The following is a 27,830-nucleotide window of genomic DNA, read 5'->3' as shown; positions in this document are numbered from 1 at the left end:
GGCAGAATTTCTATGAAATTTGAAATAAATGCTTATTATTATTATTATTACAATCCTCAGATACGGTTTTTAAATATATTTTTTTAAACCAGTACTTAGATAAAGTTCATGTTTTGATGTTAACGGTACCGTGACTGATCATCGATACATCTTAATCCAATTTTCGACTTCCTTCTAAAAAATGATTTCCTACGCGATGATCATTAGCTCAGTATAACAAGTACGTCTCGTTTCCAGGTTGAAGAACGAGGGCATCGTGTCGGAGATCAAGCGCAAGGTGCAGCTGCAGCCCACGGCCGTGTGCCACGTGCCGCAGGCGCTCAAGTACCTCGTCACCACTGAGACGCTGCTCAACGACGCGCACGAGGTCAGGAGGCAGAATTTCTATGAAATTTGTCACGTGCAGGTTTCCTCACGATGTTTTCCTTCACCGCTGAGCACGAGATGAATTATAAAAATTAGAATTATAAAAACGAATATTCAGTGGTGCCTGCCTGGGTTATAAAACGCGATCATCAGTTACACACGTGTATTCCACTTGTGGAATGTGTTCCAAAACCTTCTTCTCAAAGGGAGAGGTGACCTTAGCGCAGTCGTGGGGGAATTTAGAGATTGTTATGGATTTTTTTTTTGTAATAAATAAATAAGAAATAAATATGAGACAACATCCGAAGCCGAAGCCGAAGCACTTGTGTTATGGAAATTAGAAGTAACAACGGTACCACATACACCCAGACAACATAGAAAACTAATGGTAATCTACATCGACTCGGCCGGGAATCGAACCCGGGACATCAGAGTGGCGTACCCATGAAAACCGGTGTACACACCACTCGACCGTGGAGGTCGTCGTCGTATTTAAAAGTAGAACACGTTTCGGTCCGCAGCTTGTGCACATGGTGACGTGGGCGCGCGTGTCGCCGGTGGAGGCGCTGGCGTACTTCAGCCGCCAGTACCCGCCGCACCCGCTGTCTGCGCAGGCGGCCGTGGCCACGCTCACGTCATACCCCTCATCCGCCGTGCTGCTCTACATACCGCAGCTCGTGCAGGCGCTGCGCCACGACACCGTGAGTACTCACCCCCCCCCCACTACAGCCACATTATATTCAAAGTACTCCACCCCCCCCCCCCCCCCCAATTATGTTCAAGTGAACTTCCCGCAGCTCGTGCAGGCGCTGCGCCACGACACCGTGAGTACTCACCCCCCCCCCACTACAGCCACATTATATTCAAAGTACTCCACCCCCCCCCCCCCCCCAATTATGTTCAAGTGAACTTCCCGCAGCTCGTGCAGGCGCTGCGCCACGACACCGTGAGTACTCACCCCCCCCCACTACAGCCACATTATATTCAAAGTACTCCACCCCCCCCCCCCCCCCCAATTATGTTCAAGTGAACTTCCCGCAGCTCGTGCAGGCGCTGCGCCACGACACCGTGAGTACTCACCCCCCCCCCACTACAGCCACATTATATTCAAGATAACTCCGTCAATGTTTAAACTCTGCCGCTGTTTCATAAAGCAGTCTCCAGCGAGACGACGCAGCAAGATTGTTTGCATATTTGCTCTATACACCATAAATGTAAATTAAAACAAAAATTGTGTGTAAAATTTTTGACTTTTTTGATCGATATATCGATGCGTGATAAAAATGGTTAAGATTTAATTGCACAAAAAAATTTCGAGTCTTATCGTATAGCCGAGTTATTGCCGAGAACAAATGTTATCCCTTTTTTTCGAGATAGCTCCCCGGAAATCTTGGTCGAAAAACTCAAGTTAAGCTTTTCTAGGTACCATAAAACATCAAAAAATTAGCTTGTTAATTTCATTTTCATTTTTGAATGTATATTATGACTGAACTAAAAGTCGAAGGGACATAACATCTTAGTTCCCATGGTTGGTAGCACATTGACGATGTAAGGAAAAGTTAATATTTCTTACAGCGTCATTGTCTATGGGCGATGGTGACCACTTACCATCAGGTGACCCATATGCTCGTCCGCCAACCTATACCATAAAAAAAAAGATATAATGAATATAAAATTATTGATCTTTAATTGCAGATGGGCTACGTAGCTGAATTAATAAAGTCCCTCGCGAAGAAGTCCCAAGTGGTCGCGCATCAGCTCATCTGGAACATGTACACCAATATGTATACGGACGAAGAGATGCACAATAAGGATAGTGAGTGGTTTCACATTAATAAATTAATTACAGTAATTACTTAATTATTTAATTTATTATTAGTAATTTGGGTGCAAGTAGCCGGAGAAAGACCACAGTGGCGTGCATTAGGAGAGGCCTATGTCCAGCAGTGGACAAAAACGGGCTTATGATGGTGATGATGATAATGATATTATTATAAAAAACGTTATAACAATGATATTCATAACCATTATTTGCTCTATCTCCCGCCAAAAGTGAATAATTTAAAACTAATCTGACAGCTTGTTGCAGTGACGTTCGGATAGTTACACTAAGTTTCTTTATTGTATATAAACAGTCAAATTAATCTCTAGCATTTTAATGAACTTTTAAGTGTATTGGCTTAAGGTCATTCATACCAGCTCTGAGTCTAAAATTTGGTAACACTTGCCTCTGAAAATTTATGAAACTGTGGATGTTATGAAGCGTTTGATCGAGGGAATAAAGAGTACCCTTTTTTCTAAGCGATAACTCTCATGTACTTTATTTTGTTTAAAATAATATTTCTTAAAATTTTTGTCCATCTGTCTGTTTGTTTGTTTCGATTAATATCTGGAATGGCTGCACCGACTTTGACGAAACTTTCACTGGTAAAAAGCTGATGTAATGAGTCGTAACTTAGGATATAACAATAACTTTTTTTTTTTTAATTCAAACGCGCACAAGGCGCAATCACATAGTCCATATATAAGATCTAATTTTAAATACTATGTTTGCTTTCACAGCGGCCTTATTCGATATACTAGAAAATTTAACAAAGTGCATCGTCGACACGCTGTCCGGTCCCGCGAAGGCGTTCTACGAGAGAGAGTTCGATTTCTTCAGTCAGATCACGAACATCAGCGGCATCATACGACCCTACCCTAAGGGCGCCGAACGGAAGAGGGCGTGCTTGGAAGCCCTGAAGAATGTTAAGGTAAGTCGCTTACGTAGAAATATTAATGCTGTAAGACTTCATTTAATTTGATGTATATACAATATGTCAATTGACAAAGTTTAATTTAAAAAAAAAAAACTTTTTATTTAATAAAAATAAACCTTTAATTAAAAATTATTAAACTTTATTTTCTCTTATTATTACTAGCATATATACAGTTAGTATATATATTAGTAATAACATATAAAATTTATTATGAATGTTTTGTATAAATTATTTTAATTTTATATTGTATAATTTTTAATCTATGTTATTGATAGATGTTGATTGTAAAATCTTTGATGTTTACGTAAATCTATTTCTTAGAGCAAGCCTTTAATTGCTTATAATTGAAAGACCTTGGATTTGAACCTGCAATCATCGTATATGATGCATGCGTTCTAACCACTAAGCCACCTCGGCTCCCAACATTCAAAATGTCCCACTGTTGGACTAAATCTACTACTTATTGACATAGACATGTCACCTGCCGTAAGAGATACATCACAGCCGGTCAAGGGAAAATCAAAACAAAAAATAATCTCATGTATATCCAGTGGTGCTTGCCTGTTATCTCTTATCTTACGTCACACTTCAGATATGATAATCAAAGATTATTTAGCCATTCTTCAATCATCAGACTGTATTTCTGTAACGTTTCAGGTCCAACCGGGATGCTATCTGCCATCCAATCCTGACTCTATGGTCATCGATATAGATTATAAAAGCGGTATGTTTCATTAATATTTATTATTTTTGCTATGGTAACACTGATTATAGGTTGTATTTGTATACATAAGTTTTCATCTGCATTACGTTGGTGGTCGTAGGTGTTAGATATTAAAAGGCTATTCCTTGGGAATCAACCTTGCTTCATAACAAATTTCATCAAATTTGGTTCAGTAATTCTTGTGAACGTAACAGACAGTTAACACAACAACTGCCTGTAAATTTCCCACTGTTGGGCTAAAGCTTACTCTTCCATTGAGAAGGAAGGTTTGGGATATATTCCACCACGCTGTTCCAAATGCCGGTTGGTGGAATACACATGTGGCAGAATTTAGATACATTCAGGTTTTCTTACGATGAAGGAAAACCATCAAGGCCGAGTACGAGATGAATTATAAACACAAATAAGCACATGATTATTCAGTGGGTTTGAACCCGCAATCATCGATTAAGATGCACGCGTTCTAACCAGGCGGCCATCTTTGTTTTTTTTTTAAATTAAATTGTTCATAATGTTATTTAAATGTTGTGTGTGTGGGTTTAACAGGAACGCCGATGCAGAGCGCCGCCAAGGCGCCGTACCTGGCGCGCTTCCGGGTGCGCAAGTACGGCATCTCCGAGATGGAGACCGTCGCCATGGCCATCGCGGCCGGAGAGGAGCTGCCGGCCGTGAGTGGCACCATACCTATAGCTAGCGACGCCATACGGGCGTGACCTTGAACACCATTCCCATAGCTAGCGACGCCATACGGGCGTGACCTTGAACACCATTCCCATAGCTAGCGACGCCATACGGGCGTGACCTTGAACACCATTCCCATAGCTAGCGACGCCATACGGGCGTGACCTTGAACACCATTCCCATAGCTAGCGACGCCATACGGGCGTGACCTTGAACACCATTCCCATAGCTAGCGACGCCATACGGGCGTGACCTTGAACATTTGCAACTTGAAGTTTATATGATTGAATGTTATTTCCTTTATGAAGTATGCAGGCAGGCTTATATTATATATATAGGCCACCTAGTTGTAGGTGGTCACTGTCACTAATAGACGTTGGCCCCGTTAAACAGTATTAACCATTCCTTATGTCATTCAATCATTCATCGTTCGAAACTAAGATGTTATTTTTATTGCATACATTTTTTTTTAGTTTTTATTATTAATTGTTTTGATTAGAACATATCTTTAATAATTAATTAATGTTTACTTGGTGATTCGGCTTTGTATAAGCCCGTCTGGGTTATCTACCCACTCATCAGATATTCTACAGCCAAACAAAAGCACTCGGTATGGTTGTGTTCCGGTTTAAAGGGTGAGTGAGCCAGTGTAACTACAGGCACAAGGGACATAACATCTTAGTTCCCAAGGTTGGTGGCGCATTGGCGATGAAAGGAATGCTTAATGTTTCTTACAGCGCCATTGTCTATGGGCGGTGGTGATCACTTACCATCAGGTGACCTATATTCTCGTCCGCCAACCAATATCATAAAAAATATGTTAACTAAAATATAGTTGTATATAAAATATTTTGTTTAACGCTATATGTATAGTATATATGTTATATATTATGTTGTGTAGGAGGAGGGCAAGGACCGTTACACGTCTATCGCGTCGGAGACGTGGCAGGCGGCCATATTCAAGGTGGGCGACGACGTGCGCCAGGATATGCTGGCGCTTCAGGTCATCACGCTCTTCAAGAACATCTTCCAGCAGGTCGGTCTCGACCTCTACTTGTTCCCGTACAAAGTGGTCGCCACTGCGCCCGGGGTGAGTACCACCACTCTCAAACTCTTTAGTCTCTCTATTACTCTCTTCATATCTCTCATACTCTTTCATAATTCAATTCAATGTTTAAAAAAGAGTAACTACTGTTTCTTGCCGGTTCTTCTCGGTAGAATCTACTTTCCGAACCGGTGGTAGCTTCACTTAATAGGCTATTTGACAATGCGAAAAATAAATCGTGAATCATTGTAATCTGTGTATATTACGAATTTAAAGATGGTTATTTACTGACGAAACTTGAAAATAATACTTAATTTATTCAAAAATCAATAAATAAAAATGCAAATTTTCAAACGTTTGTCACGTGACACAAAACGCTCCTGATTGGCCGGGCTTATGATGAAGTCACTTTCTTGTTAACTTTGCTTTTCTACTATATGTACCATAGATTAGAATACAGCAAAGTGACGTCACCGACCCCATCGCAGCGCCACATTATCGAAGTAGCGTTTTCGCGCGTTATTTAAATATGGAATTTTTAATATGAAATTTTATGGCAAATATGTACTAGAAATAAAGAAATCAACTTATAATGGGTTCCTTAACCTCTACTAAATAATGTAAAACGGATTTTAAAAACCAGTCAAATAGCCTATTGTAAAATGACGATTCAAAAGTGCTTATAAAAGCCTACTTGAATAAAGTTTATTTTGACTTTGATTTTGATTTTTCAAACGGAAATACAGGAAAACATAATTTGAGTTGTCCATAAAACTCAAATTCAATTAATCAGTTTAATAGCGTTCAAGATTATTGATGGTTGGCGAAGATACCCTGATAAATAAAGTGTTTTCAGAGAAACGACAAAATAAGAGAATCTTGTTTCCGATTTGATATTTTTTGTAATTTTCAAGTTTCGGTATTCGATCCATATTAATATTATAAATGTGAAAGTAACACTATCTGTCTCTTTCTCTGTCTGTCTGTCACTCTTTCACACGACCAAACAGCTGAACCGAATTTGATGAAATTTGGTATGAAGCAAATTTGAACTTCAATAAAGGACATAGCCTATTTTTTGCCTAGAACATGATAACCAACACCCTAAAACGCGAGCAAAACCGCAGGCAACTACTAGTTTTCAATGAAACAAATAAACAACTAGGACTGGAGCGTTACATTCCTGCATTATATCTCTCTATATCTATTATAGAGAGTCGAGATGGCCCAGTGGTTAGAACACGTGCATCTTAACCGATGATTGCGGGTTCAAACCCAGGCAAGCACCGCTGATTCATGTGCTTAATTTGTCTATAAAATTCATCTCGTGCTCATCGGTGAAGGAAAACATCGTGAGGAAACCTGCATGTGACAAATTTCATAAAAATTCTGCCACATGTGTATTCCACCGACCCACATTGGAACAGCGTTGTGGAATATGTCCCAAAACTCCTCAAAGGGAGAGGAGGCCTTTAGCCCAGCAGCGGGAATTTACAGGCTGTTGTTGTATATATATTATCCACAAGCTTAATACTTGTATATGTGTGTTCCAGTGCGGCGTTATAGAATGCGTGCCCAACGCTAAGTCGCGCGATCAGCTGGGCAGGCAAACGGACATCGGAATGTACGAGTATTTCATTAAGAAGTACGGCGATGAGACCACGAGAGAGTTTCAGGTGACTTGAATTTTTGATAATAAACATATAAATATGAGACAACATCACATACATTACTCTGATGACTGATCCCAATGTAAGCACCTAAAGCACTTGTGTTATGGAAAATCAGAAGTAACGACGGTACCACAAACACCCAAACCCAAGATAACATAGAAAACTAATGATATACTACATTGACTCGGCCGGGAATCGAACCCGGGACCACGGAGTGGCGTAACCATTGAAAACCGGTGTACACACCACTCGACCACGGAGGTCGTCAAATAATAATATTGTTTGAGTGCGTTAGTGTTAGCTTTTAGTGCGGTGTGAGTTGTATTTCACTTCTTCTTGCAAGAATTGAAGACTAGTTAAACGCAGGCTTTACCGTTTCACCCCTTACGGAGTTTCGTGTAATACATCTTAGCAGATGTCAGCACCCTATGAGAAACCAAGTGCCAAATTTCATGTGTACCTTACCTGTGACCTGAATTAACTTTTTGTAAAGTCAGATTAAGAAAAGGTTCGTCATCATAAGATCTATTTTCGCGTACTCCATATATTAAGATATATTTGTGTGTGTTCAGTGTGAGCGATAATCAGCTTCACCGATCGAGTATATATGACACTGACAGACATATGGTGACAGATTGTATTCAGTGGAAGATGATAGTCTGATTTGAATTTGTTATGACTAATTATGCCATTAAAAAGGTTTCATGTCGATATAAAAATAGACGTAGTCCAAAGATGTTACACAATATTGAACCATGTTATCATACTGTGTAAGTCTAATTTTGTATGCAGTTGTCAGTTTAGTGCTTTAGTTACAAAAGGTAGTAAGAGTTTAGACTAATTACGCCATTAAAAAGGTTTCATGTCGATATAAAACTAGACGTATTCCAAAGATGTATTTTGAACCATGTTATCATACTATGAAAGTTTAATTTTATATGCAGTTGTCAGTTTAGTGCTTTAGTTTCAAAAGGTACTAAGAATTTACGATTTGATAAAGGAATGAATTTGAAAACTAACGAAGGTTTTCTTACTCTGACTGTACATATTTTTACTTAGATTTTCAGAGATATGGTAAATTTCTTTAATATATGTTTGATTTTTCTAAATGATTTCAGGCGGCAAGGAGATGTTTCGTAACGTCGATGGCCGCGTACAGCGTTATCGGATTCCTCTTGCAAATCAAAGATCGTCACAACGGCAACATCATGCTGGACACAGACGGACATATCATTCATATAGGTAAGCTGAATTTAATACAATATCAATTAATATCTTAATAATATAATTTAAATGTAAAAAGAGACTTAATAATATAGTTAGAAAAATTTGATGCTGACCGTACACGTAACAAAAAAAATGTTGAAATTATAAATCATACTTTTATTGGCGTTATTAATAGTACGGCTAAATAAGCCGTTAGTGTTTGTTAATATTTTTTATAAAATATTCTAATTTTACAAATTTATAAGTTTATTTTATAAATTAAAAGAAGTTCAATAGATAGGAAAACTGCACCTTGCTCCATAATCAATATTCATAATCCAGTACCATCATCAGAATATATGGATTTTTTTTCTCTTTTTTTATGGTATAGGTTGGCGGACGAGTATTTGGGCCACCTGATGGTAAGTGGTCACCATCGCCCATAGACAATGACGCTGTAAGAAATATAACTATTCCTTACCATCAACCTTGCCACCAACCTTGGGAACTAAGTTGTTATGTCCCTGTCCCTTGTGCCTGTAGTTACACTGGCTCACTCACCCTTCAGACCGGAACACAGCAATACAGAGTACTGTTATTTGGCGGTAGAATAATTGATGAGTGGGTGGTACCTACCCAGACGGGCTAAAATTAGATTGGATTTAATTTTTTAGTACCTTTTTCCCTCTTCCGCCACTTTCTTCGCTACATTTTAGTTTTGTTATTATTTACAGATTTCGGCTTCATGTTCGAATCGTCGCCGGGCGGTAATCTCGGCTTCGAACCGGATATCAAGTTGACGGACGAAATGGTGATGGTGATGGGTGGTAAGATGGAGGCGCCGCCGTTCAAGTGGTTCTGTGAGCTCTGCGTGCAAGCCTTCTTGGCTGTCAGGTGAGAATGTTATTTAAGACTTAGATATGAGAGAAATTCATTCGTTCTAGATAATTATATTACATATGTTGAGTCGAGATGGCCCAGTGGTTAGAACGTGTGCATCTTAACCGATGATTGCGGGTTCAAACCCGGGCAAGCACAAGCATCGTGAGGAAACCTGCATGTGACAAATTTTATAGAAATTCTGCCACATGTGTATTCCATCAATTCGCATTGGAACAGCGTGGTGGAATACGTTCCAAACCTTCTCCTCAAAGGGAGAGGAGGCCTTTAGCCCAGCAGTGGGAATTCGCAGGCTGTTGTTGTTGTTATATTACATATGTATACAAGCGAACTGACCTGGCTTCGCACAGTTGCAATACTGATACTAAATATAGTAGAGAATGTCAAAATGTGAAAATTGTCAGTGTTTCTTTATTATATTGTCCATGTATTATATACAAATACAAAAACCTTCCTCTCGATTAACTTTATCTATTAAAAAAACCGCATCAAAATCCGTTGCGTAATTTTAAAGCTCAAAGCATACATAGGGACAGACAGCGGTAAGCGACTAAGTTTTATAATATGTAGCGATGATGATATATAGTGATCGGCGGTGAAAGAAAATATCGTGAGGATGCGTTTCCAATTATAATTGATTTTTGCTTGTTTATCCACCCACCCCCTCGGAGCAGTGAAGGAATTAGCTCTATACTTGTCTTTACCCTACCCTTGGGAAATTTTAATATCTTGAATTTCTACAAGCTAAAACGAAATGCGACATCGTATATATTGTATATATATATTTTGTATGTTTAGAAAATGTTAAATGTTAATGCTACGCTAACCCCTTGGAACAGTGAAGGAATTAGCTCTATACCTGTCTTTACCCCCCTTCAAATTCCCCCTTGAGGAATTTTAATATCCTTAGTTTTTACATGGTAAAACGAAATGCGACATCGCATATACTGTATATATATTTTGTATGTTTAAAAAATGTTAAATGTTAATGTTACCTGTCTTTACCCCACCCGTGAGAAATTTTAATATCCTGAATTTTTACACGGTAAAACGAAATGCGACATCGTATATACTGTATATATATTTTGTATGTTTAAAAAAAATATGTTTATATGTTTGACAAATGTGTTGGTGTCCCAGGCCGTACCAGGAGGCGATAATATCGATCGTGTCTCTGATGCTGGACACGGGGTTGCCTTGCTTCCGCGGTCAGACCATCCGACAGCTGCGATCGCGTTTCGCGCCCAACTCAACCGAGAAGGACGCAGCCGCATTCATGCTCGCCGTCATAAGGAACTCCTTCCTCAACTTCCGGACTCGCACATACGACATGATACAGTATTACCAGAACCAAATACCGTATTAGATATCGTTGGTATACCTAATACATGAAGCTGTAACCCCCCCCCCCCCTCCTGGGAACATAAAAACCCGCCGTGGTGGTTTAAGGTTTATATATGTATATATCACAGATAATATTGTGGTAGAATTTTCATATTCAGACGTTTAAGGAAGGCGTATCTCTTCGATGAAGGTACGGTTAGCAAAATTGTTACTTATTTCAATAATAATTTTAATACTTTCTCCTAGTTGGAAAGTATTTTCCTTTATATTGTATTTCATTTGTTTTTTTTTTGTTATTATTAATGTTACCAATTTGATTTCTTTTTTTCTAATTCAGATGTAGATATGTTTCTGTAGGCACAAAGAGAATCGCTAGCGTTGCAGATGCTTATTATGATTTTTCGTTTTTAACGCCACATTGTAAGTCTGCCCGTGTTATTTGAAAACTCTGATATTTATTTCGAAAATAGCTTAACTGCCTTAAAAAAATATAATAGTTCCTTGTTTTTTTTTTTTCGAAGTTAAGACATAACAATATTAATAATTAATACATACCTTAAATATTGAATGTAAAGTAATCCTAGTTAATGTTAGTTTAATGCTTTTTGACTAACACTTTTAATTAAATATAATATAGATGCATTTACTTGCGTGGGTGACCTTAACCGACGGACTTTGACTCATGGTTTTGCGTCGTTTCATTATTTTCAAATTATATACATGGGCGGCTTTCCCTACTTGGTGAACTATTTTCTACTATTTGCGCTTTGATTAATCCCACTCGTTAAAAACAATACTATGTCTATAGCAGATTATAAAATGATTTAATTAAAACCTGAATATATAAATATTATTGACCAAAACTTAAATATAGATACATATATCAAATAAATTCAATGTTAGTCTGTATACAACTATATGTTATCGGAAAATTGAAAACGCCATTAGTTTTAAATGAATCTATCAAATTTCATACCTAAAATATAAAATAACGAAATATTATGTTTACTGTTCACATTTTTTTATGCTGACTGTACAACGTAATCATTTTTTTTAATTTTAAAATGCGATCTCTGTTTCAAGCTTCAATTTAAACTAATTAAATTATAATCGATAAAAAAGTACATTTATAATAAATAATCAAAAAAATGGTGCAGTAATTTACGATCATCGAATAATATTAAATGTTAAATGATTTAACTGCAATCAATATATCAGCTTCTAAAATCTTACGATATAGTAATATCATACTATATAGATAGATAAATAATTAAAAAAATATAGAGATATCTTTAGTCCATCCCACGAATCAAACTCCTAAGAAACAAAATACTCGCACCTCATTGGTTGATAGTATCTGATAGAATAGAATTCAGCCAATAAGATGTTCTAAAAAGTATTTAGCTAAAGAATATCACGCGTATTAACCAATGAGGTTTCAGGGATTTTCCTTTGGGAGCTCGTGTCGTGGAATGGTTTTTATCTTAGTACCTCATTTGTCCATTGATTTACAATATTAAATTGACAGTTGGTATTGGTTCTTTAAAAGGTTTCGGCATAATAATATACACGTAATTATTTGCACGTATTTAATAATTGCTTTATAAATGTAACAATTTTACGAACAATGTGTATGGTGTTGCCGGGTTAAATAATTTAAGAATAATTATATTTAGATAGTCCTATTAGGTTTCTTTTAGATGTTAATAGAAATGATAGCCAAAATGACATTGAAAAAAATATATCAAACCGTATATGTATATACTATGTTCATGAGTAATGTTATTATACCTTGTACAATCGGACTTATAAAAATAGACATTTAATTAAATCCATACTTCATAAAAAGTTGCGTTTACACAATATAGCTCAAACATGATAAAGAAATATGTGGAATGTAAACGCGCCTCTATTTAAAAAAAAAGTATATTTTTTATTCCAGAAATATAATGATATTTTCATGTACGTAATATTATATGTTATTTATTGTAATGTTTAAATAAATGTGTGATTATTTCGATATTTAGTGCAAATTTGTTATTTTTTGTCCATTCAAGTTGTTGATCATGTCGATATTCTATTAAATTTATTATTAATATACGCTTTGAATTATATCATTAAATATAATACTAAATGAAAAAAAAAAAAACATCTTTGAAGAATTCTATATAATACCATAAAATAGTATAAAATGTTTAGAGTGCTGAATTTTACGCTGTAATTAAAAATATCTCGGCAATAAGATTACAAAGCTTGAATATAATTAACACAGCTAAATACTATGAAAATTAAATCAGAATGTAAAGAAACAAAATATATTAAATAACGTTACATTAAAACCTCATACACTAAACAGGACACTGGGAAAGTTTTTTCTGTTGTGGCAACTTTTGCCAGTTCAATAAACAGCGTAAAAGAACTTTTTTCAAGAAGGTACCCTTCCACAGACCCTCAGAGAAGTCTATTCCATATTTAAAATTGAAGCTTGTGTCTTATTGCCGTTAAAAAAAACTGTTATTAACATTCCTCTGATAGTTACTTTGTTGTTGGAATTAAAGTATGTGGTAAAGGTGAAAAGGGTTTTATTTCTAGCATTACCGTCTATCATTAACTTAGTGGGAAATATTCGATTTTTTCTTTGCATTGAAGTGAATGATTGTTATTATAAATAACTGCCTTTATTAAAGCTAATAAGTCAATTATCAACACTAGACAACACTAAACATTATTTGTGTGTCTGTTCGGGGTAATCATCAAAATGTTTCACAATATAAATTGACCATTACTTTTGGCATATGAAAGGTAATTGCTTATGCTTATATTATTATGTACATTTATACACGAAAAATTGGGTTGTAAAGAGTTGGCTTTTAATTAATATTGTTAATTTTATTTTATTACTGTTGTATAGTGCCAATATAACTACAGACTCAAACATTATTTCCTAGGTTCAAAGAGCAATAAATAAGCTATGGTTAAATTTTTTAAGTATTGATGTTTATGGGTGTGGTGATCACTTACTCCTATAACCTATAGCATAAAAAAAGTACAAATTTAATGAGCCAAAGCCAGGGGACTGCTTATCTAATAGCGTAATTAGATTTCATCTTTAATTAAGGTTATCTGTACAGAAAATTTGTGAATTTGCAAAAAAAGGCGAATGTTTGTTTCGAAAAAAATAAAGTGTACATTGAAAATAAAATATCTTTATTTTATAAAACATAATAAAAACAAGTTATGCTCAATTATCACAGCTGTCTAAAAATGATAAATAATATTCCAACTTCTTGATAACTTTCTTAACTTTGCTTAAATCTATATTGGGTAAATGGCTTTGGTTATGTTCAGGGAATTTCCTAGAAAATGTCCCTTTATTTGTACTGTTATCATTAACATCTGTTTTATTTCTTTTGCAAAGTGCTTTTGCATCTGTAAATATTTGAATGATGTGAGAGAAAGTTGCTTTATTGTAATGCAATTTATTTTCTTCACTCGGCCCTTGTAATATTTGTAGTGTGTCATTTCTCATCACATCTAAGCTTGCTTCATCTGTTTCTATTAATTCACTCTGAAAAAATAAAATAGATTTCATTTGTAACACTAGTATATTGTATCAAGATTAGTTAAATTTCAATGTTGGTTCTCAAGAAAATAGAGATTGATGTCAAAGTTGTTTTGGGTTTTCCAGGTGATTTATGAGTTCATCTTTATCAATCCAAGCTCTCTTGGAGGGAGGAAAACTGGCCTGGCTTAGTAATTAAAACGCCTGAATGAATCTGGTTTCAACACCAGGCAAGCATGACTAGATTTTCATTTTATATTTCATCAAATGCTTGGTGGTGAAGGAAAAAATTGTGAGGAGAGTTCCACCAAACCTCAATTGACCTGCATGCTCCAAAAAATTCACCTTAAAACTAGATTCTTGACATATTCTCCTCAAGTATCATTATTTTCCTCTCTTGTGTATTGCAAAATAATATTATTAAATATATATAAATACTTCACTTACTTGTAAACACCGCTGTGCCACAGATTCTACTGCCGATTCGGGATCCTCAAAGTTATTATTGCAATTTAAATTAGTACATATTTCTAGTAAATAAGAGGCTGTTTCCAATGGTTCTATTTCACCATTAAAATATCTCATGACAAAAGCATAAGAAGCTACAACATTTGCCATGTTAAATCTTATAGCTGGTGATGGTTTGACTGTCTGTAAAAAAAAGTATATATTAAAAATTAAAAACATTTTTTTCATTCCTTTGCCATTACTTTAAATGTGGGATTTTTTTGTGATTCTTTGTGTTTAAAGTTAAGTAAATTCAATTTTAAGACCTAACACTATCATAGAAACAAATGTCATTATATTTTACTACATTGTTGTAAACACTTATAATAACAATAATATTAAATATGTTTTGCTATGAAATAAAGCTTACAGTGAGTGAAGTGAACTTTGGTACAGATTTTATTGCAGGGCATTTCTTTAATGCTTCTGTTTCTTTCTTTGATTCTTCTACATCTTCTACAAGTTTTTTTTCTTTAGTAAAGGACCACCATGGCTCCCACTGAGGTATTATAGCGCCGACATCACCTTGATTGAGCATCGCTTCAAAATCATTTCTCTCATCTTCTGTTAGTGCATTCCAAAGAGCATCTGGGTCGTCTAAGTTTAAGTCTTGTATTCTAGTATGTAAATCTATTTCAGAACCGTCATCAGAGTCTATTTCTTCGATATTTTCGAATTCATCTATTTCATCATCCTCATTCTCATGCATTTTTTTCAATATGTCAATCATTTTGGCTTTAGCGTCGTCACCAACTTGATGTGATGCTAGTTCTTCGTTAACGTACTCTCTGTAAAAACTTTCCGAGCATCCTTCGTGTTTTTCTGATTTGTAGCAATCGAGTGAGCAGTAGAACACTTCGCATCGTGGACAGCAGTACTTACTTGGTTTTGCATCGCATCTGCAATTTATATTAATTTAGCAATTGTGATATGTACTAAGGACAGGGCGAATATTAAATGCCTTTACATAGAAGATATAATGATACTTACAATCCACATAACCTTGTTTGTTTTGATTCAGAAGATTCTTTCGACATTTTACACTAATTATGCTTACAATTTGATTTCTTATACCAGGATTTTTATGAAAATTTATCTAATATTATATTATGTTAAAAAAATAGTGTCTTTTTAATAATTTAACATTTTATTCAAAGCCGATAAACAATGCTACCAAATTATAATCTAACTTTGACAATACATAACAAAATCTGTTGTTAGTTGTCAACTTGGTTTCTGTTAAGGTGTCAAATGAATATTGGAATTTCTAAACTGATATTGTAATAGTAATATTTTATTTTGCATTATAAGATCACAAACACTTGTTGAATAATTTCATTATAATGAGTCAATTATAAATTCCTTTATTATCTACTTAAAAGAGCATTCATTTAATGTTTTGATTGTAATGAAATTGCTTTAAGCTTGTGATACTGACATTGACATATTATCTTGAGTTGTTTTTGTTGTGACTTGTGACAACCTTAAACAAAACAACAAACGAAAATTGAGTTGTTGCTTAAATAATAAATATAATAATTTAAAAAGAAGTTTGAGTCTTATCAATTATAATGTAATGAAAAGATTATTATAGTGTGTTTAACACTATTATTTTGTGATAGTGAGATATTTTTAAAACTCGAAATGACGGAGCCAGAAATTGTTTATGACTTTTATGGAGTTTACCTTCTATATAACATTAATCCAAAATTTAAAGGACGAACTTATATTGGGTACACGAGAGATCCAAATAGGAGAATTATGCAACATAACAGAGGCACTTGGGCCGGCGGAGCTCATCGTACGAGTAACAGAGGTCCTTGGTAAATTTTGACTTGTATTTTCACATTGGCTTTATTAAAGACTAAATATATGTAAACTTAGACTTACATATATGTAATACAGATTTATGTTTTTATACAGTTTAAATCAATTATAATTCTTATACATTGCATTAATATATGTCTTGAAGGAGCCTCCAAAATATTTGACTAGTAAAAGACATTCTTAATTTACTTTAAATAAAAAGTTGATATTGTATAATATTGATATTGTATTGTATAATAGTATACAATTTCATTATTTTAGGAAAATGGTTTTAATTGTTCACGGCTTCCCAAACAACATCTCAGCCTTAAGAGTAAGTTATTTAATTTATTATTTTCAATGTAATAAACTTACTCTCATACATTACCTTATTTTACCTTATATATATTATGTTAATATTTTTTTACTAATTGTAGTTTGAATGGGCATGGCAGAACCCAAATAAAACAACAAGACTGCAGCATCTCGACTTGAAGAAAATACCTCGAAAAGAAACTGAGTTTCAATTTAAGTTAAGAGTTTTATCTGAAATGCTCAGAGTTGGCCCTTGGTATCGATTGCCTCTGGTGATAAGGTGGTTGGAAAATGACTACTTTGAAGAATTTCCAGTAAGTTTGTTTTATATTTCTTTATCTTGCAAAGAGAATTATTATCTAAATTGATAAGTATTATTATATATAGTATTGCTATTAAGTCCCTAAGTGGACATCAATATATGAATATAAGTAGTAAGAACTTAAAATTTTCTATAAAATCTGTTAAATCCAACACAAATAACAATAGTCAACAGTGTCTGCTATTATGAATAAAAGGAAAAAAGTGTTGCCTGCTAATAAATAATGTTCATAGATAATTTTTATTTATTTTCAGCCTGAAAGAATACCTCCAGATCATATGATAATCTGTCATGGTCCAATAAAAAGTAGGAACCTCAAGGTATCCAAACCAAAAAATACAATAGTACCTACTATAGAATGTTTAATATGTTCTGAGCCTTTGAAATGTACTGAAAAATTGAGCTGTACAAATTCCAATTGCAATTTAGTGGCTCATATATGTTGCTTGGCCGAAATATTCCTCTCTCCCGGGGAGTATATACCTATAGCCGGCCATTGTCCATTTTGCAATGTAAAACTAAAATGGGGTGACTTGATAAGGACAATGAGAGGATGTAACCAACTGACCACAAATGAAGGGGTTGAAAAGGAAGTTGAGGATGAATTAGATGAAGACATATTATGTACTCAAGATAAGGGATTTGTTGATAATCCTTCTTGGTTCCTTGATTGTAATGAAGACTTATGACATATTAAATATTTGACTAAAATATTTTTTTTGTTTTTGCTTTTGGAAAATAATATATAATAGAAATACTTGAATCTTGTTTATAAAATAAGACACAACATCATATATGTTACTCTGATCAAAATGTAAATAGCTAAAGCACTTGTGTTATGGAAAATGAAAAGTAACGACGGTGCCGAAAACACCCATTCCCAAGACAAAATAGAAAAGTAACGATAATTGTCATTCGGCCGGGAATCGATCTCGGACCTCGAAGTGGCGTACCCATGAAAATCAGTGTATGTACACATCACTCGACCACGGAGGTCGTCGTTTGCTAATAACGTTATGTACTTTAGCTGATAATCGAAACTAGGTTTTTGGTTTTCAGTTGGTCGTCATGTAGACCATTTGATAAATGTTCTCTTTTTAAAAACATCTATTGAATTTTACATTTTAGTATGTGGGTCTTGTGCATTCAAATCAAATCAAAATAAACTTTATTCAGTGAGCCTTTACAAGCACTTTTGAATAGTCATTTTACAATTAAGTAAAGCTACCACCGGATCGAAAAGTAGATTTTACCGAGAAGAACCGGCAAGAAACTCAATAATTACTCTTTTTCAACATTTGAAAACTACAGTCATGCTAGTAATATAAACCTGTTCCATCTAATCTGTTAACTCTAATTTTGGCGCCGGTGACTGACTATACAAACTAAATATTGTAATTTTATGAAATTTGCCGCCCAATAAAAGCTTGTTTTTCTTAAGTCGTTGTAGTTCCGTTAGTAGACAATCTTCAAACCCGCACAAGCACCAATGCTTAATTTGCATTTATAATTTATTTCGTATCCAGCGCTGAACGAAAACTCCGTGAGGAAATCTGGATAGGTCGGATAAAAAAACCGTCACCAATATCCCACCAATACGCATTACGCATTGAAGCAGTTTGGTGTGGTAAGCTCAAAAAATAGCCGAGGCCTTAGTCATGTGGTAAATTTACAATAATCGTAAATTTCAACGGGAAATTATTTCTCTTTTTCTATAATCAAGTAAGAATATTTTTAAAACGAAATCACACCAACACGTTATCATTTATTGGACCGTGAACGCATATTTCATTGTTTTTTATTTATTTTTACTCTCACGTTGACACAGATTACCTTTTTTTATCGAATAGCAATTATTTAGTGCGTTCTCAATAACTTCGCGATTAAGTCACGTCTCGCATGAATGCAAATACTTTCACTGGCATCAGTAACGGGTAATCGGCCATATAAATATTCAGTTAGGCTTGGAGAAGACGATAATATCATTAAGATCTTTGGTTTTTCTATTTATGTGTCTAGTCTGTCAAAGCTGATAATGCTTCGTAGAATATAGTGGCTAACAATTGGTCACTAAACACACGCATTCTTGTAAATTATTTTGACGTTTGGCAAATTTCCATCTTGATGTCCGAAAATCCACAACAGCGCGATTTCTTAGACATTTTCTGCCTCGCACAACCACTTTGTGGAACCAGCTTTCGCCGGCGGTTTTTCCGAACCGATACGACATGGGAACCTTCAAGAAAAGAGCGTACTCCTTTTTGAAAGGCCGGCAACGCACCTGCAAGCCCCCTGGTGTTGCAGATGTCCATGGGCGGTGGTAGTCACTTTCCATCAGGTGAGCCTCCTGCTCGTTTGCCACCTATTCCATAAAAAAAAAATGTCAAACTGAGCTATCTCTCACTCCAAAGCACTATTAAGTATTATTGTATCGTTTTAGGTTATGGGTTAACAGAGAGCAGTGCCGTAATTAGCCTTTTCTGTGCCCTACTTAAGGAGACCCTTTGCCTATTTTATTGTCTCACTGACTGAAACTTAACCGCAGGTTAACTACTGCAAATGTGTAGCTCATTAACGATGAACACAAATACGCTCTTGCGCTGTCTAAAAAATAAGCGCAATGTATGTTTTTAATGATACTCGCATGTAAGTACGTTTGTATTGGAATCGAGTGCTAGGGGCTCAGAGAGCAAAACGAAAAAACAATAGTAGCCCAGTCGGTCTATACTTGCGCCCCCGAGAGTCTACGCCCTGTGCTTGGGTACCGATGGTACCGCCCTATTTACGCCACTAACAGAGAGTCTACTACTTTTGTGTCCTTCAAATTAAATTAAGCCTGCAATCTCGACCGTACCGTTCAATCTCCATCGTGTCTTCTCCATCTCACGTGACATTGGCTAAATAAAAATTTAATAATAATAAAGCACAACTGAAACCTATTAAACTATGAATTGAATCGAAGTTAATAAATTCATTTGCATAATTGTATGTCTAAATTATTTTGTAGTGGTATACTCTATCTAGAAATATAAATTATCTAAAATTAATAAACTACACAAAATAACTGGCGATCATAAGAAGTTTTACAATAATTTTTATATTAGCCTACATTTTTGCGAATATACTGTAAAACTTTATATAATATCCAAGTTATTACATTGAAATAATTAATAAATAATAATAGAGAAAGTTTATTTTATTTTGGATAGTGAGTCCTCCTTATTCAGTAATTAATGCATGTTATTAAATAACGTTCCATTTTTGAAGTTTATATTAATAAAAAACAGGGTCTCCATTCTCTTTTAAAATTCCAAGATTTAATTTCTTTACTTAACTACGTAAGGATAATAACCAAATTCGCATTATGCTTAATAAGGAACGCCGGTTAAGGCTTTTTATGATAATCTTTTTTATATGAATGGTACTCAAATGAATTTAATTTCCATAAAAGAAATAGGTGGTAAGTTCAGCGTGGGTAGACCAGACTTAACATAATAGTTCTGGTTGAAAGTAAACGGTTTTTTTGGCTTCTCAATCTGATGTCATTGCCTCAATTTGATCACAGGCTCAGATAATACTTATATTGATATATGTCGTTCATGTTCGTCTATCAAAATAAAAAATATTATTGTTTCCAATGATTCAGATATTACTTTAAAAATTTATATATAATAGTTCAATAAATTGAGACATATAATTTTAAACTTCACGCTACACTAGTTCAGAGAACTATAAAAGGTAGTCGTTGTCATAGATTTTCCTTTAGTTTGAATTTATAACAACTTTATATTGCCATAGGTCACTTTTTACTACATGTGCTATTTTCGCATATAAATATAACCTTAAAATATATACATTTTTAAGGTAAATAAATAGACAAAATGACATATGTGAAACAAAATATATTTTCAGTCAAAATGTGTTCATAATTAGTAAAATAAATTACTACATCTACCAGGTACAATAATAAATAACGAATATAACATATTTCTTTACATGAATAGGTACACTTAATAAATAAATAAATAGTTGATTGAGCACATCTCCTAATGAATTTGACGTATGAAATAATAAAGTCTGTAAATAATAAAATTAAAACAATAATTTTACATTTCAATTCTTGATCATTTTGCTGTATAACGTCGAATCATACATCATACAAAAATAAAAAAATGAGCTATTGCTTAAAGATTAATTAGATTATGTACATTTAGTCATTATACTAGTAAATAACCTCTGCAGTAATTATAAAATTAAACAATTAAATGCATTTTATTTGGTATCAATTTGTCTATATAATAATTTTAAATAATACCTAACGATTAATTAGAAATAAATATTTAATACAAATACTCAACAAATTCACGGTCGTCATCAATAATCACTGAAGATGTCATCGTCATCATCATCGAAGTCATCGTCGTCATCAGCTCCCGGCGGAACGAGAGCTCCGTTCAACACTTCACTAATTGGCTCCTGGAAACCCATCGCTTTAGCCAAACCGTAAACGACTCTCATCACCAATAACCTTGTAAAGTCAACTGGTGTAGTCTCCTTCCTTTGTAACGTAAGCTGTTTCTCAGTCGGATAATCCATTTTTCTTTTCTTCATTTCACACAATGTAAACACACAAAACATCATGACGAAAAATAAAATATGGCGCCCCATTTTACGTTCCCGCCAAAATTTACGTCAACTTTTTTTTTTTTTTTTAAATAAATTGTAATATAGCGTTGTTTTTAAATCAAATGCATAATTTGTAAAGTTTAATACGAGCTCGTAACCAACTAACGGACTGTAGTCGCTCGAGCGAATGAATACTCAGTAGCGTGTAAGCAAGACTGTCACCGTCAGTGTGTCATTCCAATAAGTATATGGATAACAGAACTCTTAAGACGTGTGGGTTTGATTATATAGTTTACTGTTACTTTGGCCCAAAGCGTGAAAACGTCAATATTAAGGTACGCTGGTCCCATGGCGGTATGTGCAGCGACTTAACCTTAATGACATAAAAATGTAAGGCTAATTTGCATTAGGTTTTAATCAACGAATTAAATTATAATGAAACAAATAAATTTTATTCTTCTGACAAGATTTTAAAATTTATAAATAGTTTTTATACTTTTAAGAACCTTATCGAAACGATTTCATGTCTTTGTTTAACTATAGGCCAAATCTAGGTGTGCGAAACACATTTAATGTCGCAGACATTATTTTGTATTGTTATAAAGAAATGCTTTTACAGTCTGTACCGTTGCTACTATATGACATAAATGAAACATTGCGGCAAAAAGTCTGAATATGTTTTTATTATTTACGAGTGTACAAACAAAAAATAAGTATAGAATTGGTGATTACGTAAAACAATTTTTGAATTAAAATAAATAACAAGTTTGCATTTTTATTGAGGAAATAAACGTTACAATTAAACTATTATTGCGAGGCCACCAATTAAGGTAAACCATTACATGGGAATCTCAATTATATTTTACTGCAGCATTAAATACTTGTACTTCTGTTTTCGGCTTGAAAGATTTCTAATCAATGATACATTTTGACACACTTCTTAATTTGGTTTTCTAAGGCGTCCCATAGACTAACTACTTTTTTAAAACTATACTCTACGCTACGCAAAAGAGCGCAAGTTTTCCGACTGTGTCTAAAAAAAAGATATATGTTGACATGGCTGTCATTTGTTATGCTTCTCTCGGTGAAGTCTTAGGTTTTGTGCAAGCCCGCCCGTGTAGGTATCAGGTGCTCTACTATTAAACAGTACCGCTATATAACAACAAAAAAAGGATGAGTGAGTCAGTGTAACTTACAACGGATATAACATATATTGCGCCACCAATGTTGGTTTTGCAAAAGAGATGTAGAGAATGGTTAATACATATTATCTATGGGCAGAATAGTAACCAATCAGTTAAACTTTTGTTTGCATGGAGGATGAAATAAGACACAATTTCTTATTGTGAACCAAAGATATTTGATGTTTCTTACAATATATTCAATAAAATATGTCGATTGATGGATAATCGGCTATTTGTCATTAAGTGGCTCATTAACTTCCTAACAAAATGCAGTTTTTTTTTTAATAACAAGAGCAATATTATTTGACTTAAGACCACAACAATTCAAACATTTAGCTAAGGTCATTGTTTTTATATGCGTTTAATATTTATATAAGAATACGTTTTACGCTTTGAATATCTTCCTACTAATGAATACGTATTATAATGATTGTTTAAGGTTTTTCCCGCGTATTTATTTAACATATTTGATACGTAATCATTTGTTATTTATAATCGAAATGATAAAATTTATAATAAGTTTTTTTGGTACGGAGACGAAATCTTAAAATATTATTATTAATAAATAATAAGTTCTAGAATTTTCTAGAACTATAGTGACATTTATTTAAATATAAAAAACGTGTGTAAGTGCCCTAAGGTCGGGTGAAAGTAATGTATCTGGCACGTAACCTGGTTCGATGACATTCTTAAAATAGAATCAGAATCGCATACAGAATGCTAAATATCATAATTATAAGTACCTTAATAATTATAAAAAATAATTTAAGTCATGTACTTTCAAAATAAATGTAATCACCGTCTACATGCTGAAAAATAATTTTAATGATTCTGGTAGTAATTTGGTTGTGCTAGACAGAATTAAGCCGGTTAAGGCGGCATGGAGTTAATACTTGCTGACTTCGAGGCAGGATATAATACATACATGTATAATTGTATTTTGCTAACATGACTTAGTTTTTTTTATATGTTGAAAAAGAGTAACTACTGAGTTTCTCGGCGGTTCTTCTCGGTAGAATCTACATTCCAAGTCCTGTCTATTAAAGAAAACGCATCACGTCCGTTGGGTCATTTTAAAGATCTAAGTATGTATATAGACAGATCGGTAAGCGACTTTGTTTTACACTATGTAATGATTAAATACAACAGGTTTAGCAAAGTTTTGAATGGTCGAAGTGACTAGTGTTTAGAGTAGTCTGTTGTTGGTTTCGATAAGGAAAATTTAAATGATTTGTATCTACGACAATGCAACATTTCTAACGTTAGGAAAAAATATATAACTCGTTGCTGGCACTATAAATTATAAATATATAAATGTAAACCTTTTTAAAAAGCTTAGTAAAGTAAAAAGTAAAGTAACAGCCTGTAAATTTCCCACTGCTGGGCCAAGGCCTCCTCTCCCATTAAGGAGCCATTAAGGAGAGGGTTTGGAACATATTCCACAACGCTGTTCCAATGCGGGTTGGTGAAATTTGGGAGAATTTCGATGAAATTAGACACATGCAGGTTTCCTCACGATGTTTTCATTCACCGCCGAGCACGAGATGAATTATAAACACAATATATATATAGTGGTGCTGGCCTGGCCTTTTAACCCGAAATCATCGGTTAAGATGAACGCCTTCTAACCACTGGGCCTTCCCAGCTCAAGCTGAGCTTATAAAGCTTAGGTACTTCGAAATCATTAGGTATCTTATTTTTTAAGGTAGTCTTTCAAATGGTGCCAAAATTTTCTTTCCATCTGAAGCATGGCTGGTTTGTGCACAATGGCACTATAATAGGTAGTCTTTAACCTTCGGACATACTTTTTTACTATTTATAGTATATTTATTATATTTAATATTAATATTTTCATTTGTTTTATTATATTAATTCGATTTTTCTTTGTAAAATTCTTAATCAAATTCTAAAGATCAAACGATCCGATGTATACATTTTTATAGTGTGTTTATTAGGAGAATTGAATAAAATTAATCATAAATTAAAATAATATCGATATTTTATGCTCTTGTTTAACCTTAACCCACTTATAAAATATACTAAATAAAAAAATGTGTGTTATGACATTTTGTTGTTTGGAAGTTTTATCTTTGATATAGGTATAGTACGACACGACTTAGATGTATCATCGGCAAAATTCGAAAAAACCCATCACATCCGAATTAAATACGCTATCCCAAATTATAAATAATTATTTCTTATGTGAATATGATCTTTACGCAAACCAAATAACTTGTAATATCATATGACCTAATAATATATTCGTCAATTTGACAAGTCGATTTCACGAGAATCTATAGCGATGAATAGCGTCGTATGCGCGCCATACGACGCTATTTTTGTTGGTTGTATAAATCGACATTCGTCGGTTATATTAAATTTACCGATGCTACGTCTAAATTGTGTCGTACTATACAAATTTTTTGTTTGAAATTCCCTTAAAGATTCAATGATATAGCAATTCTTGCTAATATCTTACCATAATTCTTGGTCGAATTTGATACCATACCATAGGTATGGTAAGTGATAATCGCCGCTGTAAGAAGTATTACCTTACACTCCACACAAACAATCCAAAAAAAAAAACATCAAAATATTCTTTAGTCAGTAGGCTTTTTCAAGCACTTTTGAATCGTCATTTAAGAACTATATTAAGTTAAGCTACCACTTTTTGGGAATTTAGATTCTACCGAGAAGAACTAGCAAGAAGCTCAGTAGTTATTCTTCAATAGTTACTCTTTTTCGACATTTAAATATACAAAGTCATTTTAGATAAAAACAGTTATATATGTATGTAATATATCCTGCTTAGAAGTCAACAATCAACAACAACAACAATGAGATGATATCCCTCTTGTGCCTTTTACAATGGATTACCTTTCTTTCAAACCAGACGCAGCAACACTGAGTGCACTGTTTGACGATAGAATATGTGATGAATATGAGTACATACCCAAAAGGACTTACTCAAAGCCGTTGAGTTCCAATTGGCCCAGGATAGAAATTGAACTCAGACCTTTCGGATCTGTAGCCTTATAAGCTAGGTACGAATTAAATTGGTTTTAAAACTGGTTTTACGAGAAGCGATGTGTATCTTGCAATATATAATAGCCAGGTTCAATATTATACGTGCGTGAACTATTGGCATTTAGGAAGCAACAATGGCATATAAAGGTATATGTCCATCACTATTGCAGTTTATTACGATACTATTTTTTTTTTATGGTATAGATTGACGGACGAGCATATGGGCCACCAGATGGTAAGTGGTCACCATTACTCATAGACAATGACGCTGTAAGAAATATTAACTATTCCTTACATCGTCAATGTGCCACCAACCTCTGGAACTAAGATGTTATGTCCCTTGTGCCTGTAATTACACTGGCTCGCGATACATTTTATTAATGAAAATTGGCTCCAAAATTATATTACAATTTTACTCGATTACAAAAAAAATAGTGTAATGTTTTCAAGGTTTGCATGATATGTATAATAAGTACATATGTGAGTTTTTTTATACCATTCTATCTTAAAAATGATAAATTAAATATTTGTTATTAATTTATTTGGCTTAAAAATCATCACAGATTTTCGATTATAATTTAAAAAAGCTTTTTTAAATTATAATGAGGTAAATTATATTCATCGTGTTTCGATTTTAAAATAGGTAATCAGTATGTTTAATTTAAATGTTCCAGTGCTTCGGCGTAATGCAGTATTGTATTTTCGGTGCGGGTAAACAATATAATGTAATGTAAAATGAATACAAGGATTTTTACATTCAATTGACTTTACATCACTTCTCACTTTATTGTAAATCACACAGAGAAAATTAATAAATTCAACAGGGATCCAGCTTAAATGAAACAGGCGTACAATTTTGACGTTCTTATAGCTACATAGCCATCTCTTCAATTAAATTTTGTACCTAATTAGAAGAATCCAAAGTGTTTATAAAAGCTTATTCCAAAATATATATGTACTTTTTTGATATGCAAAAACTACATCTAGATTATTTTACGTTGTTTTCAGAATATCATTTAAACTTAAAAATCTCCTTGGGAATGTGAAAGTTTATGTTGCGCTTCAAAATTACAAAAATCTGTCCACGTTTGTGTGGTCAACGTGCATTGACGTTAACAGGAACTCATCTGTAATGAGATCTTATCTACAGAAAATATTAAAATTATTTGTAATTGATCGTGACTCCCTGAAGAACTACAATACATAAATAAATAAATTGTCATCTGTTTAAGTGGAATCCTAACGAAAATTATTGTTTCTAGTAAAGCTTTGTCTTCTCTTGGTATAATAATGTTAAGATTAGATGTATATTTTTAAATTAAATTAATACTACCCTCATACAATAGGAGTCTAATATCTATCATCATCATCATGATCGGCCCTTTTTTGCCCACTGCTGGACATAGGCCTCTCCAAGTGCACGCCACTGTGGTCTTTCTCCGGCCTAATATTTGTACTAATATTATAAATGTGAAAGTAACTCTGTCTGTCGTCTATCTTTCACGACCAAACCAATGACCCGTTAAAAAAAAATTGGCGTGAACCAAATTTGAATTCCATGAAAAGACATAGGCTACTTTTGCCTAATACATGATAACCAACCCCTAAAACGCGAACGAAGACGCGGGCGGCAACTAGTTTTAGATATAATTGACTGATACTTGAAATTACTATTCATTTAGATGACGCTCTTGATCATTCCTGATGGTAAGTATTGATGTTGCCTAAAATAGAACAGGCTTGCAGAGAAATATTTGATTCTCGATTCGATTATATTAAGACT

At 34.0% G+C, this 27,830-nt stretch overlaps 4 protein-coding genes across 8 annotated transcripts in view; 2 read left to right on the top strand and 2 right to left on the bottom strand.

Annotated features, from left to right (window-relative positions):
* LOC124532732 (phosphatidylinositol 4-kinase alpha) overlaps positions 1-10,771 on the top strand; it is a 42,338-nt gene extending 31,567 nt beyond the window's left edge. For all 4 annotated transcript variants that reach the window (XM_047107779.1, XM_047107777.1, XM_047107778.1 and 1 more), the window contains 11 exons: positions 238-367; positions 888-1,067; positions 2,062-2,182; positions 2,929-3,119; positions 3,783-3,849; positions 4,396-4,517; positions 5,432-5,620; positions 7,129-7,251; positions 8,367-8,490; positions 9,189-9,348; positions 10,495-10,771. In XM_047107779.1, coding sequence (XP_046963735.1) covers positions 238-367; positions 888-1,067; positions 2,062-2,182; positions 2,929-3,119; positions 3,783-3,849; positions 4,396-4,517; positions 5,432-5,620; positions 7,129-7,251; positions 8,367-8,490; positions 9,189-9,348; positions 10,495-10,720 — 1,633 coding nt within the window. In that variant the 3' untranslated portion in view covers positions 10,721-10,771. The remainder of the gene's footprint in view (positions 1-237; positions 368-887; positions 1,068-2,061; positions 2,183-2,928; positions 3,120-3,782; positions 3,850-4,395; positions 4,518-5,431; positions 5,621-7,128; positions 7,252-8,366; positions 8,491-9,188; positions 9,349-10,494) is intronic.
* A 3,132-nt stretch (positions 10,772-13,903) lies between these two features.
* On the bottom strand, positions 13,904-15,945 carry LOC124532846 (zinc finger HIT domain-containing protein 2). 2 transcript variants are annotated; one of them, XM_047107948.1, is made up of 4 exons: positions 15,758-15,945; positions 15,138-15,666; positions 14,708-14,911; positions 13,904-14,266 (listed from the first exon to the last, which is right to left on the bottom strand). In XM_047107948.1, the coding sequence occupies exons 1-4, from the start codon at positions 15,802-15,804 to the stop codon at positions 13,940-13,942; spliced, it is 1,107 nt and encodes a 368-aa protein (XP_046963904.1). In that variant the 5' UTR covers positions 15,805-15,945; the 3' UTR covers positions 13,904-13,939. The 2 variants fall into 2 exon arrangements, with proteins under 2 accessions (XP_046963904.1, XP_046963905.1); XM_047107949.1 differs by lacking the exon at positions 14,708-14,911.
* Positions 15,946-16,379: 434 nt separating this feature from the next.
* Positions 16,380-17,923, top strand: LOC124532954 (structure-specific endonuclease subunit SLX1 homolog). Its single transcript, XM_047108091.1, has 4 exons — positions 16,380-16,590; positions 16,856-16,907; positions 17,011-17,202; positions 17,465-17,923. Exons 1-4 carry the CDS (start codon positions 16,412-16,414, stop codon positions 17,897-17,899), a joined length of 858 nt encoding a protein of 285 aa, XP_046964047.1. The 5' UTR covers positions 16,380-16,411; the 3' UTR covers positions 17,900-17,923.
* Positions 17,924-21,377: 3,454 nt separating this feature from the next.
* On the bottom strand, positions 21,378-22,093 carry LOC124533150. The gene has a single exon (XM_047108314.1). It carries the CDS (start codon positions 21,876-21,878, stop codon positions 21,585-21,587), a length of 294 nt encoding a protein of 97 aa, XP_046964270.1. The 5' UTR covers positions 21,879-22,093; the 3' UTR covers positions 21,378-21,584.
* Between the last annotated feature and the right edge of the window lie 5,737 nt (positions 22,094-27,830).

Source organism: Vanessa cardui, chromosome 10 (genome assembly GCF_905220365.1).
Source record: "Vanessa cardui chromosome 10, ilVanCard2.1, whole genome shotgun sequence".
Lineage (NCBI taxonomy): Eukaryota > Metazoa > Arthropoda > Insecta > Lepidoptera > Nymphalidae > Vanessa > Vanessa cardui.
This window is presented reverse-complemented; position numbering and strand designations above follow the sequence as displayed.